This window comes from Desmodus rotundus, chromosome 9 (genome assembly GCF_022682495.2).
Source record: "Desmodus rotundus isolate HL8 chromosome 9, HLdesRot8A.1, whole genome shotgun sequence".
Taxonomy (NCBI): domain Eukaryota; kingdom Metazoa; phylum Chordata; class Mammalia; order Chiroptera; family Phyllostomidae; genus Desmodus; species Desmodus rotundus.
Window position 1 is genome coordinate 48,462,809 of NC_071395.1, and position 13,825 is coordinate 48,476,633.

Sequence of the window (13,825 nt, forward strand, 5' to 3'; positions counted from 1 at the left end):
CTTGAGTCAATTGAAATCATCATCATATTGTTGGTAGACTGTTCCTGGCTGACATCCTGCTTGGAGACAGGACCACATGAGTCACCAATTCAGATGAGTTATGAAGAGTTAGAGACACAGATATAGGGAAAGACAAGCAAGGAGACAAACAGAGACAGAGAGTGGAGGACATGAGGAGATGAAGAGAGAGAGATGCAAGAAGGAAAGAGCCCCCATATCAGTACTCACCTCATCCTGGTCCCGCATGGCATTCAGCTGCTCCAGCTTCTTGGCCCAGTAACGGGCCTCCTCCTCAGGAATGTCTGGAAGGGGAGTCCTGGCTGTGAGTCTGGAAGCCCCTACTGTCCCTTCATCACACATCCAGTATATCCTGCAGGCCTACAGGGCTGGTCTCCAGTGGGTCTGGGGACAGGGTGGCACCCCCCCATCCCTCCCTGCCCCAGCACTGCCGTGGGGGTGGATGGGGAATGGGAGAGGAGATGTACCCCAGCATTATAATGGTGGGGTAGCCATGAGTCCTTGGAGGGATGATGTGGGAGAACCGAGCTGCTTCCAGGAAAGGTAGAAAGGCCTCTTTGTGTCTCTGCCTTTGTTTATCTCTGCTATCTCTCTCTGTCTCTGTTTCTCTGACTGTCTTCCTTCTATCCCCAGCTCACCCCTGAAGCCGAATCCCTCACCAAGGACCTGCCAGGGCAGCTCATATCTCCGTCCCATTGGTCAAGAAGAATTTGCTTCCCCCTGGTGACCTGTAGGAGCTGGAACGTGCTCCGTACACAGCAGGTGCACACCTCAGCTGACTCGCTGAAACCCAGAAAATCCTCTCCTCTGGGGAGAGGAAACCTTGTCCTCAAATGAGGCTTGTATGGACCTACCCAGGCCTGACCATTCTCCTGGGACTGGGTAAGGGTCCTGCGCTCCCCAAACTTACCTAAGGGCAGCTCGAAGCGGGTGTCAAGGAGGATGCGGTGGAAGGTGGGGTCCTTGGTGCCACAGATTTCACTGTCCGCCATGATGACCTGGGAGTCCAGAGTCAGCCACTCTCCAGGGCCCTCCTGGGTGTAGGGAACAATGATGATAGGGGTCAGGTTCCAGGCGAGGTGAGGTGAGGTGGATCAGGTATCTGTTAACATGAGTTGTCTCCCTCATCCCATCTCACCCCTACCTTAAGAGCCAGGGCCACACCCCCAGTTTACAGACGAGGGAACTGAGACTCAGAGGGAAGATCCCAGTCCAGGGCAACATGGGGACTTGTCCAGGGAACCCAGAGTCAAAGATCCAGAAAGAGGGCCTTGTGGAGTCAGCAGGGGTAATTACACAGCCACTCCTCATGGCTGACTGCAGCTATGCAGCCCTAGCTTCATATGCAGACCCTGGTGCTCCCACAATCCAGTAAGGAAATCCTTCCCCAAGTGAATGAACCAGTGCCCCTGGGTTCAGGGACAAAAGCCCTTCAGCAGGTGGGCATCACTTTGAACTTCAGTTTCTTCATCTCAAGTGAGAATGATGTTCTGTGGAATTTGCTTTCCACAGCCCCAGGGAGAGGCTGGTAGGGGTGAAAGTAGTAGTCCAAGGTCCTCTGCAAGTATCCAGGGGGAGTTATGAAGGGCTTCCCAGAGGATAGGACATGGGAGCTGAGCTTAGAAGGTGATGGGAGGGACACCGGAAGCCCAAGAAACAGCTTATGTGAAGGTTCAGAGGCCTTCTTCGGGGTCTGTAAGGGGTGGAGGTTGGGGTGTAGAGGGAGATAAGGCTGGCATTGTGAGCAGGTGCCATCAAGAAGGACTCCCAAGGGAGATGTGGAGAGAGGGTAGGAAAGGGTCTTGGGGTAATAAGATGCTGCTGGGCTCAGCATGGGGGAATGAAGTGGAGGAGGAAAACTTTAAGGCCAAGAGGCCAAGATTGTCTAGTACCTTCAGGGCTTGTGTGGCCTTCCTCTTGCACAAAGTGCTAATTGCTCACAATACCCCTTCCCCTCTCTTCCATAGGAAGACATTTTTAGCTGGGTACAGGGCTATACAGCTTAAGACTACATTTCCCAGACTCCCTTGCAGCTAGGTGGAGCCACATGACTAAGTTCTGGCCAATGGGATGTGAGTAAAATGCCATGAGCAACCTCCAGGTTTGGCCCTTAACTTGGAGGGTAAATTCCATCCCTTGCCACCTTTCTCTTCTCTGGTGGAAATGCAAATGTAATGGTGATTCTCCAGCAGCCATTCTGGGCCATGAGGTGGAGGCACATGAAAGGAAGAGCAAATAAGATGGAAAGGGTTTAGACCCTGGTGACTTTGGAGCTGTCACTGCAGCCTCAGATGTCTACATGAACATTGTTAAGGGATGGAGGTCGATATCCATGTTGTTTGGGCCACTGGCCTCTGGGCCCCTCCCAGGCACTCCTCCCCAACCCTCAGCCCACCACTCACTTCATTGGACTGGCGGATGGTCCTCAGGGGGATCCACACAGTACCCACCATCGTGTCCCAGATGAGACCCTTGTTCCACACCTCCACTGTCAGCCCTAAATCTAGGCGGTTAATCTCGCTGAGGAGAGAGAGGAGGGGGCAGGAGTGAGAGAATGGAGACTAAGAAAAGTCAGTTCATTCACCTTAGTACACATACCCAACTCAAATTCAAACCCGGGCCTGGGTGAGTGAGTCCTAGTCAGGAAGGTATCACAGTGACTCTTGTTTAACAGATGGGGAACTGAGGCCAGAGGGCTATGTTACATGCTCAGGGTCTCACAGCGGAACCAGGGCTCCAGGCTGGCATGGAAGAGTGGGACAGATACCACACAGCTCCTACACCCCAACTTGCCTGGTGTCTCCTCAAACCCTCAAACCTTGAGAATGCTGGCTAAGTGAGAAAGATGCCCAAATACGCTTTGTGGCCCCCTGTTATCCCAGGAAAAGGGCATTTGGGGTGCCTCCATCCTTCCAAGTGTCATCTCTGTCCAATCGCATGGGGACACCCCTGAATATGTGAATGATCCTATCCCTGAGCACTTTCCCAGCAGGCCCCACATTACACATAGGCAGATTTGGGGGGAAACCTTGGTGAATGTCCAATTCACTGAATTCACCAATTTGCCAAAGACTTATCTTAAGGAATGTTCTTGAATATATATGTTGGTTGTAATCCAGTCATTCAATTATTGGTTTTTAGGGAGTTGAGGACCACCTTGTCCCTCCCCTTTTAGATCTTCCTGAAAGTTGTAAGGGCAGCTCCTCCCTTACTTCCCCATCTGTTCCTCTGCTCCAGGATTCTAACTGGTTCTCTCATGGCCTCCAGGACTGACAGTCCCCAGCCAGGCTCTGCTCAGGGGTGGAGGGCTGCTTGGGACCAAATCCTAGCTCTCCCAGGTAGAGGCTGTGTGACACTAAGCAGGTGACTTAGCCTCTCTGGTCCTCTGTTTCCTCATCTGTAAAATGAGGATTAGAGTAGCATCCTCACTCCCAGTGTTGTGGGCAAATTGATGTAATCAAAGCCTTAGCAAAAAGCATGGCACACGTTCCCATCATCAAAGTAGGTGGGATGTAATAGGAGGGCCTGCATGGCTCCAGGTTGAGAGGAGAGTCCAGGTCATGAATTCATTCAATGATTAGGCAAATATGTGCTGAGTGTCAGGCCCTGTGCTTGGCGTGGGGGTGAGAGTAGCGACAGAGACCAACCAGGCCCTACCCTCCTGGAGCTCACAGTCTGGGGTCAGGGGCCATAAATATGTACAGAATTCACACAAATGACTAACATAACAATTGGTAGCAAGGTCTGAAATGACTCTTCTCCTGGGGCAGGGAGTGGGGAGAAGAGCAAGTGCAAAGATCCTGGGGCAGGAACAAACTGGCCATGTTGGAGGGACCTTGCAGAGGTGGCTGTGGCTGGGGCAGGTGAGTCAGGAAAGATAGAGGGAGATACTGGTGGGAAGTCAAAGGGACCAGGCCTCTTCGGGGCTATGGGGAGGAGTGTGGTTTTTGTTCTGAGGTTGATGAGCCATAGGCAAGTGTGGAGAATGAAAGGATGTGATTTGCAGTTTTAAAAATATCCCTCTGGCTGCCTGGAGAAGAACAGATTGCAAGAGGCAGATTGCAGCAGGAGGCCAGGGTGGAGGCTGGTGGCACTGGAGACTTGGCTGGTGGCATTAGAGATAAAGGGAAGTGACTGGGTTTGGGAAGTGCTTTGGAGGCAAAGCACTCTACTACCCTTCGGGTAGTAGACGTGGGGCAGAGGGAGGGGGAACGGAAGTCCCGGATGACACCCAGATGTTTGGCTCTGCCCAGTGGGACCAGCAAGGTGCCAGAGGGCAGGCTGCGCAGGACCAGTCAGACTCACAACATGAAATCCTGTTCCCAGCTGGGCTGGCTGCCCCGCACAGCGATGGTCGTGCTCTTGACATTCTGCACTTTCAGGGTCACATATGTGTTGAATTTCTCTGTGGTGGTGACAGCAGGGTCAGTGCGGGGGCTCAGGCACCCCTGGTCTCCCTTCCCAAGCTCTAGTCAACCCGCTGTGATCCCCCAGGTACTGTGTGTGCTTGGAGGGGCCCTCCAGGTCCAACACAACGCTCGGCTTCTGTGCGTGCTTCCCACTCCCAGGCCTGCCCCCGCGGCTCCCTTATGCCCAGTCCCTCAGAGCACAGGGGAGCGGCCTTGGTGCAGGGAGACATGGAATTTGGGGATGCCTAATCCTGCTGCTTAAAAATAACTGTCCAACAGCTTGGTTTTTAGCTGGAAAGACTGAGGCCCCAGATGGGAACAAAAGTGACTATAAGAAACTCCAACACCTCTCCGAGCCTCACTTTCTCCACCTGGAGCCTGATCCACGAGTCCCCACCCTACCTCTTAGGACCCTGGGAAGGGCTATTGGCTCAGGGTGAGCCCCACACACCGAGGGGTTTTCAGGGGACAGCTGAGGAGATTGCTGGGACCACAGGCCCTGTCTGACATTCTCCATGATACTTAGCAGACACACAGTCCAGGTCCCCCACCAATGGCTCAGACCCTCCTTCCTGGTCTCTTCAAGAGATAGATAGACAAACAGACAGACAACATAGGACAGGACAGGTATAGAGGCCACTTACCTTGGGCACCATCAAACTTGGCTTTTTTGACTGTGGAGAGAGACAGAGATAGGGAAGGGAAGGGATGGGGAGAAAGGAGAGGGAGGGAGGGAGGGAGAGAGAGAGAGAGACCAAAATAGAGACAGAGCAAGAGAGACAGAGAGGAGAGAGATACAGAAGCAGAGAGAAGACAGAGGCAAGGATAGAGAGCAAAAGAGATAGACACAGAGACCAAACAGGAAAAAATAGAAACAAGATAAATACGGAGGCAAAATTAGAGACAGAGACAAAGAGACAAGGAGAGGAGGAAAAATAAGGACAGAAGGGAGGCAGGGATGGGAGGGAGAGAGAGCAGCCATCAGACAAGTGAGTACAGGCAGACCTAGGGGTAGAAGGAATCTGGACCCTGGGAATAATCCTTGCCCCTCTTCCCTCCATATCAAATCCCCCTGAAGCTTATCCCCTCCAGCTATGCCTTTACCCTCTATTGAACAAGATTTAAAAGTAGGAGCTGGGCAGGTGGCAGAAAAGGCCTCTTACAGGAAGCCATCCAGTATTGACACAGAGGGAGGAGGACAGTTGGGGAGGAGGGAAGGGGGGAGAGAGGAGAGACAATCTCCAGTGACCCTATCTCTCTGTCAAGCTAGCAAGATTTCTCCAATTGTCCAGCTCAGCCTGTCCTACCAAATACTCCCCAGGTTTGGGGTTCAATATTCAAAGGGAACTACAGGTACCGAACAGGGCATCCTGGTCCTGGCCAGGAGGTTGTTAGAACTTGTCCAGTCCCACTCACCTGTGAAAGGTACAACCCGAATATATGTCAGGGTCCTGTGTGGTCTAGTCTCTTCAGATTTCACATAACCCACAGCCCTAATGATTCACAGCAATTCCCCTCTCCCCTGACTTTTCTCACAGGATAGTAAACTTTCATTTCACCGTCTCTTGCCCCGTGCAGCTGCCCCCAACATCTTTCTCCACCGTACACTCTCCACCTCCACCTAAAATCTGTTACCAAACAGCCTCTCTCCTCCTTTTCACATTTCTGCTACCTTTTTTAAATTTTCAAGTGAATGTTTTTATTTGAGTGGGCCATACATGCACATTTCACAAAATCAAACTAACCCAAAAATTTTGCAATGAGAATAAGGTTCTTTCTACGCTAGCCCTCACTCTCCCTCCCAAGTGCACTCAGTGTTTCCAGGTACTAGAGACAGAGAGTCTGGCGAGGCACTCAGGAGCACAGGTGCATTCTTTTATTTCCCACACAAACAGTGACCTTGCACACCCTCTGCAGGCCTTGGTGTTTTCCAGTACGTTTTGAAGTGTGTGCAAGCAAGTTAGAAGGTAAATTTCTAGGAACAGAACTGTGGTTTATTCTTCTTTTTTGAGAGACAAGTTTGGACTTTCTCTGGGCAAATGCCACAGCCTCCCATCTTGCTTGTATCTCTGTCCCCACTTGAATTTCTGCCATGCAAACGCAGCTGAATGGAGCCAGTGAAGAGAGAATTCCCACGAAAGGAGGGCAGTGGGGTGGTCCTAAATACTTGTCAGTAAATATCGTTTGTTCCTGTTTGGGGGGAGGGGTGCTGCGCAGCGGCGGGATTGACTCACAGAAACGCTGAGTGGTCTCCCTCCTCCCGTTCTGTTTCTCTCCACTCCTGTCATTGTCTTTCTGTCTCCTTCCTCCCCTTCTGTCTTTGTCTCTGTCTCTCTTGTCCCCACTCCTTCCTCCCACCCACCTTCCTGCTCTCCAGGCCCCTGAGGGCCAGAGGGCAATGGGCTTGGCTGGGGCCCAGGAGCGGGAGACTGCTGGAGGGGTCCAGCTCCCACGGCAGAGGCCTGGCTCAGGCCCGCGGGCCCCTTCAGGGAGTCAGGGATAACGATACCAATTTATGTTCCTCTTGGGAACCCAGAGAAAGGAGGGGACACTCAGGGCGGGAGACGGGGCTCAGAAAGGAAAGGGGGATCAGGGAAGGGGGCTTAGAGTGGGGAGGAGAACTCACGGGGTGGGGAACTCGTAGCAGGGTATGGGACGGCGGCAGGAGGGGAGGGGACTAAGGGCAGGGGCTCCGGGAGCTGGGGGAGACGCGGGGGGGGGGGGGAGGGGCGGGGAGAGGGAGGGCTTGGAGGGGTGGGGAGCGGCTGGGGAAGGAGAAGGCGCCGAGGAAGGAGGGGCTCAGGGAGGGGCCGATAGGGCTCGCGGAAAGAGCCAGTCTCTTTCTCTCCGCCCTTTCCCCCCACCGTCTTCCCGTCAGTAAATGTCTTTCCCTCGGCAAATGAACCCGAGTCATTGTCGCCTTTGCCACCACCACCGTCACGTACGCGCCCGCCACGTCCCCCGCCTTCGCCGGGCAACGGGGTCACTGGGGCGGAAGCGCCACCCCTCCCGCGCCAGCCCCTGGTCACACGCGAGAGGCTATTTATAACAAGGGCGCAGAGGGCGTGGGCAACTGGACGGCCGGGAGTGGCGGCTCAGGGCGGTGCCTACTGCTGGCCCCTCTGACTTGCTGGTGAGACATCGAGGGAAACGCGTTGTCGGGCCGGGTCCGCGGTCCCGGGGGGCCCTGTCAGCACTGACTGATTGATGTGGTGGCACAGGCAGACGATGGCTGGGGCAGAATCAGTGCAGCCAGGAGCAGGGGCTCGGGACTCCCCTCATAGGCGCTGCCAGGCCTTGGACCTCAGTTTCTCCATCTGGGAAATGGGGAGAAGTAGAGCAAGCCGGTCTCTCTTCCTCCTCCTCTAGTCTTCCCTTCTCTTCCTCTCTCTCCCCTTTCTTCTTCATCATTATTAGGATCAGCATTATTATACTATCATTACTACTACTACTATTAATAGTATCATTACTATTTTTTAAAAGAGATTTTAATTTATTTTTAGAGAGAGAGGGGAAGGGAGGGAGAAAGAGAGGGAGAGAGACATTAATGTGTGGTTGCCTCTCGCACGCCCCCAACTGGGGACCTGGCCCGCATGCCAGGCATGTGCCCTGACTAGGAATCGAACCCGTGACCCTTTGGTTTGTGGGCTGGCACTCAATCCACCAAGCCACACCAGCCAGGACTTATTGCTATTTTTATTTGGCTGGGGTTTAAATGTGCCCCTGGCCTGGAATGCCCTGGATTTTAACTGAGGTGGACTCTGGTGTTGGGGTACTTGGTCCCTGACCTGCCAGGCCTGGAGGTGGGGGTGGGAAGTAGAGGGTTCCTACCCTTAAGAGAAGCGGCTCAATGTCCCCTCCCCGACAGGACGTGCTTACCAGGTGTCAGAAGTCATTACAAGGGGGAGAGGGAGCCTAGAGAATTCTGAAATAAATTATGGAATTTATTTTGGCAGTTTCATATGTGATGTTGATGGCGGACATGAGCTTTGTGATAAAGACACTGGCCCTGCTGGTCTGGCATCTGGGACAGAGAACCCTTCACCTACCAAGACAGAAAGAAGCCAGAGCCTCCGATGTAAAAAAATGTGCCAAGAATCTTGACAGGGATTTCTGTCTCTTGTTTACCAGGTATCAGAACTAGGCCTGGCCTGTATAGCAGGTGCTCATTAAATAGTGTTAAATGAAGAAATGACGTGATTTCTTCTTCCCTTATCTCTGCAGTGACACCCACCCTCAACGTTCAAAACTCTTGGAGCACCTCGCTGTCCACGGTGCTGAACCATTCGTCTCTCCACCCCTTTGCGCTGTCTACGGTTCTGAATTCGCCGTCTCATGTACTTCCAAAGAACTTGTCACCTCTTTTGCAACCTGTGTACTCCTGAGCCCTCCAAGGCCCTGAGAACGCAATGAGCTCTCAGGAAATATCTGACAGCCACGGGCCCCCTTCAAGAAAGCTTTTAGGCCCCGTTAATAAAAACAGCATCATTGATTTTTTTTTTCTGTCTTTGGCTCACACTTATTAAACCTTTCCACAGAACAAGCATTGTGCTGATGGCTCTGTGCACCTCACTTCATTGGAGAGTTCCAGGAAACCTAGGCAGTAGGTGCTGTTAGTGTGCCCGCTCTACAGATGGGCACATTGAGGAATGAAGAGGGTATGGACGTGGCCAGGAAGTGGTGGATTTGGGGATTCAAACCCAGACATGCTGGACTGAGAATGTCCTGGTTGGGACCTCACAGAGGAAGCCCATTGTATGTGGGAGAAGAGTGAGGTGCAGATTGTGGGAGCAGCTAAGACTACAGCCCTGGAGATGAATCAGAGCCAATCCTGAAGGGCATCTTCTGAGGATGGTGACAGCAAAGGCACAGGTACACACCTCTCCTGGCTGGGTGGTGTCAGAAATGGGGGAGTCAGGGGCAGAGGGATTTGTGAAGGCTTTTTGGGAGAGGGGCAAGAGAACAGCCAAGATAAATGGGGAGATAATGACATGTATTTTCACTGAGTGGATGAAGAAAGAAGGCATCCCAAGACAGATTCTCACCCCATGGAAGGGACTTGGGTGTCTCACAGGTCTTGGAGGCTGAGAGGAGGCTCAACCTTTAACCTCCACTACCAGTAGGCTGTGGAGTCAGGAAGCTGCAACCCTGACTCTGTGGAACTAGGCAAGTCATTGGCCCTCCCTGAACCTCAGTTTTCTTCATCTGTAAAATGGCTATTGTGAGGATTAAGTAGGGCAATGAGCATAAAAGTCCTCAATATTGCTTGTAGAATGCTGGATAATGGTGCTTTTGATTGATTGATTATTATTTGTAAGGCAAATGCATCATCAAACACACTTGCTAATTTTACACAAAATTAATTCATGAAATATTTATGGATCCTTAAAAACATTGAATGGCCTGACAAATGCCAGGAGGCACATAGGAGGGTCTAGAACTGAATCCACTCTACCACAGTTTTGCCCACATTGTTTCTCCCATCTTCTTAGCTGCCTCCTCATCTTCTGAGACCCGGCAAATGGTGGTGGTGATGTCAGGGCAGGATTCCCAGAGGAAAAAAGCCCTGGATGACCCCCTCCCAGGCCCCCTCAGCCCTTCCTTCTCATTCCCACTCTGACCACACAACATGAGGCCAGGAGTAGGGCTGGGTGCCAGGAGCAGTGTCTGGCACATAGTAGATGCTGAATTCATGCTTGCTGAGTAAATATATGAATGATTGCATGAAAGGACCAGATGAAGTTCTTGGAAGTAGCAGCCTCAGGACTCTGCTAAGACCTAGCAGATGAATTAGAGGCAGTGGTGTGCAGCAGTGGGACTCCACATAAATAACGAAATGAGAGGGGACAGAGGCAAGGCCTATGCAGGGTAGCCTCCCATGTGTCGGTGTGAGGTAAGCTTGCATTTATGTGTGTTTGCATGTGTACTTGCTTGTGTTACCAGGGCAGGCAAGTGTGTGTACATGGCTGTATATGTGCATTTTGGAGGGACATGTGCTGTATCCCAATGCAGGCGAGGGTCTGCACATGTGTGCTGGGGAGTAGGGTGTGACTGCGTGTGGAATTGCATATGTGTGAGCTTAGGTACCTGTGGGCTCGCAGGTGATGTGTCAGGTAGAAACATACATTGGTGTGTGTGTGTGATGCATTACAGCACGTGTAGTTATTTACTTGCATGGGTGTACACACTTGTGTGAAGCTGTATACATAGGCATGTGTCTGTATGCATCGTCATTCACCTGTTCAAAGGGGCTGCTTTGAGTGGCCAGGTAAGTGCTTTCATATGTGCACACATAGCTTGGCATGTGTTTATGAGTATACATATATGTTTCTTATAGATTTGGGACCCTAGAATGTATATATGAGCATACACTTGCATATTAGGCCATAAGCAGGTTTTTATGAGACACAGATATTGTGAACATACATCAAACTCATGTGGATATAAGTGTGTACATGCATGTACACACATATTGCAGGGACCATACCTGTGGCAGCAGACTGTGTCCTGAATATATGCATGTGTGTGTTCACATGTGAACACGTGCATTTGTCCATGTGTGCAGTCACAGGAATGTCATTTTCGTGGAGCCTTGGTGGATCCTGAGCATTTCTGTCCACACAGGGCAAGTCTGGCCAGAAGGTGCCAGCTTATGTGTGTCAGGTGTGGGTACACGTAGCAGGGCCCCTGGGTGGGTGGCCAGGAATTTCCTCAACCCCAAGGATAAGCTCAAATCCATGGAAAGCCCTCTCAGCCCTGCTCCCCTGCTGCCCTGCCTCCTCTTCTCTGCTATTCTTCCTCTCCACCATCCTGGCTTCACTGGGTCACCCCCACCCCTCCCAGCATTTCCCCTCTTCCCACTCTCTCAGTTTCCCCATCAGCCTCTCCCATCATCATACTGCTCCCCTTACACCTTAGGGTTTTACCCGCCCCATCTCACCCCCAGCCTTGCCCCTCCCAGCGACCACCCCTCCACCCTGCTGGTGACAGTATTATCCAACACAGTTCTTCCCCCAGGTATCCGTTTCAGGAAGCCTCACCCTTTTGCTGCCCCCCCCCTTCACACCACCCGCACATCCCAGCCTCCTGTTTGCGTCAGAGTGAAGGCTGAGATTCTCCCCCTCCTCCCCAACTAGGCAAATCTTCCAGAAGAACTGAACTCGAAGGATGTGAGGCAGGGTGAGGTGGGGGTGGGAAGAGCAGAAAGTCAGTCAGAACAGCCACATAGGCCCCTCCTCCAGTGCCAGCCTCCCAACCTCCCCACTCCCCACCCCACCTCCCCGCAAGTGCTGGGCAACTTACAAGAGGGGAAAGGCCAGTGGGGAAGTGAGATCTTCCCCTCCCCTCCCCTTAGGCCTAGTCCGTGGAAGTTGCACGGCGGGGGCGGGGCGGGGGGAGCCCTCCACCTCTCCACTCCCCTAACTCCATAGGCCAAGAGTTGAATGAGTAGAATTTTGATCTTTTGGGTCTTCTGCCACCACCAGCCCCGCCCGTCGGGAACGAGCTCGGGAAAGGACGCCCCTGTCCCTTTAAGAACCCGCGTCCACGCCCGCTCAGTCCCGCGCGATCGGCACGGGAAGGCGCCGGAAAGCCCCGCGGAGGGGGCAGGGGGCGGGGCCAGGTTTGTGAATGGAGCGGCGGGTGGGGGGAGGGGCGGCGGGCACAGCTTGGCGCTCCCGCGCTCGCCCACCCAGGTCCGGGCCGAGGCCGCGGTCCGGCGCGCTCTCACCAAGGCGCACAGAGACACACGCACAAGCCCTGCTGCCTAAGGCCTCTCGAAGCCTGGCGTCTCCCACTTGGCTGGCACACCTCTTCCCCCACCCCGGTCTTCTTGAAGGCAGTAGGGGTGAGGGAGGCGGACCCCGGTCCTTAAAACCCAAGGTTGAGACCTCTGCAATCGTGGTACCCCAGTTCGCCGCCACCACTGCCGCCCAAGGTCTCCCAAAGCCTGACTTCTCAGCAGGGGCGCCGGGGGCGCCGGGGGCCTGGAGGGCTGGCTTCCCCCCTCCGCGCCAGCCCTCCGAGGTGAGAACGGCCAGGCCCCTCCCGCGTCCCTCTCCCTCCTCCACCCCAATGCAGAGCACAGGCCTGGGCGTGGGCCTCGGCACAGATGGCGTTCTGGCCCCAAAATAGCTCCACCCTCCTCTCCCTCCCTGGCTTAGGCACGAAGTGGGTGAGGTGAGGAGGGGCCGGGAGGGGTGCAGGGGGCACCGCACTTCCGAGAGGTCGGCTCCCTGCAGAGAAGGCTGGATACGCGTTTCGAAGCGCTGGCTGGGGCGGCGAGCCGGGGAGGCCTCCGGCCGATTCCCGCAGCCTCCAACTCCGGAAGCCAAAGAGTTAACTGAAAAAGCGCCTTTTAAGACCCCCAATCACAGACCTCTCAGGAGGTGGGGAGGGGTCTCCCCAGCCCCCTTCACAGTCATCCTCCACGTCCAGGGCTCGGGGGTTACTAGCGTGCTGTTGTGCTAATGTCCGAGCGCCCGTACCCAAATTTTACATGATCTGGGCTGGAAGACCCCTCCCCGTGCACGCCTCTTCGAATTCCGAACTCAGTCCGCGTCCGCGAGGACACCCTGCCCAGCCCACAGTATAGGACTCCTGCCGAGTACTGTGCAGGATTCATTCGGCTCGGCCCCTTCCACACGGGCCCCCTAATAACCTGTCTACACAGATGCCCCAGTCTACACCGTTTCCAGATCTCTGCTGGTGTCCACACGGACCCACGCGTGCAGCCATGTCCACACACCCCGAGCAGCTGCCGCCAGGACCCCTCTGAGAGCCCAGCTACGTCTCCACTGATCAGGCGCCCAGTCGCGTCTACGAGGGCTGCCCCTTCGAAAGCCCAGCCGCGTGCGCTCTACTCAGACGCCCCCTCCTCCTCCCCAGGAGCCCAGCTGCAGCCACACAGAACCCGAAGCCAGTCGGGTCCACACCGGTCCCCGCCCCGCAGCCTCGCCTCCTACCTCCAACGCAAAGTAGAGACATGTCTCCGGGGTCGCCGGCGGACCGGCACCGTCAGGTCGGGCTCAGAGGCCACTGGGCTGGGGCATGGCCAGGGCTGCCGCCGGCGCTCAGCTCACGCCGGGGCCCGGCCTCCGCCGCCGGCCATCTTGGTTCAGAACCGGGGGCGCGGACAGCTCCTGACGTGGTGCTGACGCGAGGCCGCCGGGCGGAGCCCGGGGGACGCCTGATGCTGCGGGAGCGCCACCAGCTGGGGCGCCGGGGGCTCCGGGAGGGAAGGGGAGGGAAGGGGAGGGAAGGGCTTTAAAGGGCCTGAGCCGGGTTGGGGCTACCTAACCAGAGCGACTGAGGGCGCTCTACGCTACTCAGCTTGTGGATCTTTGCAGATGCTCAGACTGGATCCCATGTTTCGCTCCTTTGTGGAACTGGAAAACTCC

At 54.5% G+C, this 13,825-nt stretch overlaps 1 protein-coding gene and 1 long non-coding RNA gene across 5 annotated transcripts in view; one reads left to right on the forward strand and one right to left on the reverse strand.

Annotated features, from left to right (window-relative positions):
- Positions 1-13,535, reverse strand: part of UNC13A (unc-13 homolog A) — a 56,972-nt gene extending 43,437 nt beyond the window's left edge. For all 4 annotated transcript variants that reach the window (XM_053911645.1, XM_053911646.1, XM_053911644.1 and 1 more), the window contains exons 1-6: positions 13,391-13,535; positions 5,072-5,101; positions 4,324-4,423; positions 2,421-2,538; positions 929-1,052; positions 229-302 (exon numbers count right to left, since the gene is read on the reverse strand). In XM_053911645.1, the coding sequence (XP_053767620.1) occupies positions 229-302; positions 929-1,052; positions 2,421-2,538; positions 4,324-4,423; positions 5,072-5,101; positions 13,391-13,412 (468 nt within the window). In that variant the 5' untranslated portion in view covers positions 13,413-13,535. The remainder of the gene's footprint in view (positions 1-228; positions 303-928; positions 1,053-2,420; positions 2,539-4,323; positions 4,424-5,071; positions 5,102-13,390) is intronic.
- Positions 7,496-8,932, forward strand: LOC123479768 (uncharacterized). Its single transcript, XR_006655513.2, has 3 exons — positions 7,496-7,560; positions 8,384-8,558; positions 8,652-8,932. It is a non-coding gene; the product is annotated as an uncharacterized lncRNA (long non-coding RNA).
- Positions 13,536-13,825: the final 290 nt, after the last annotated feature.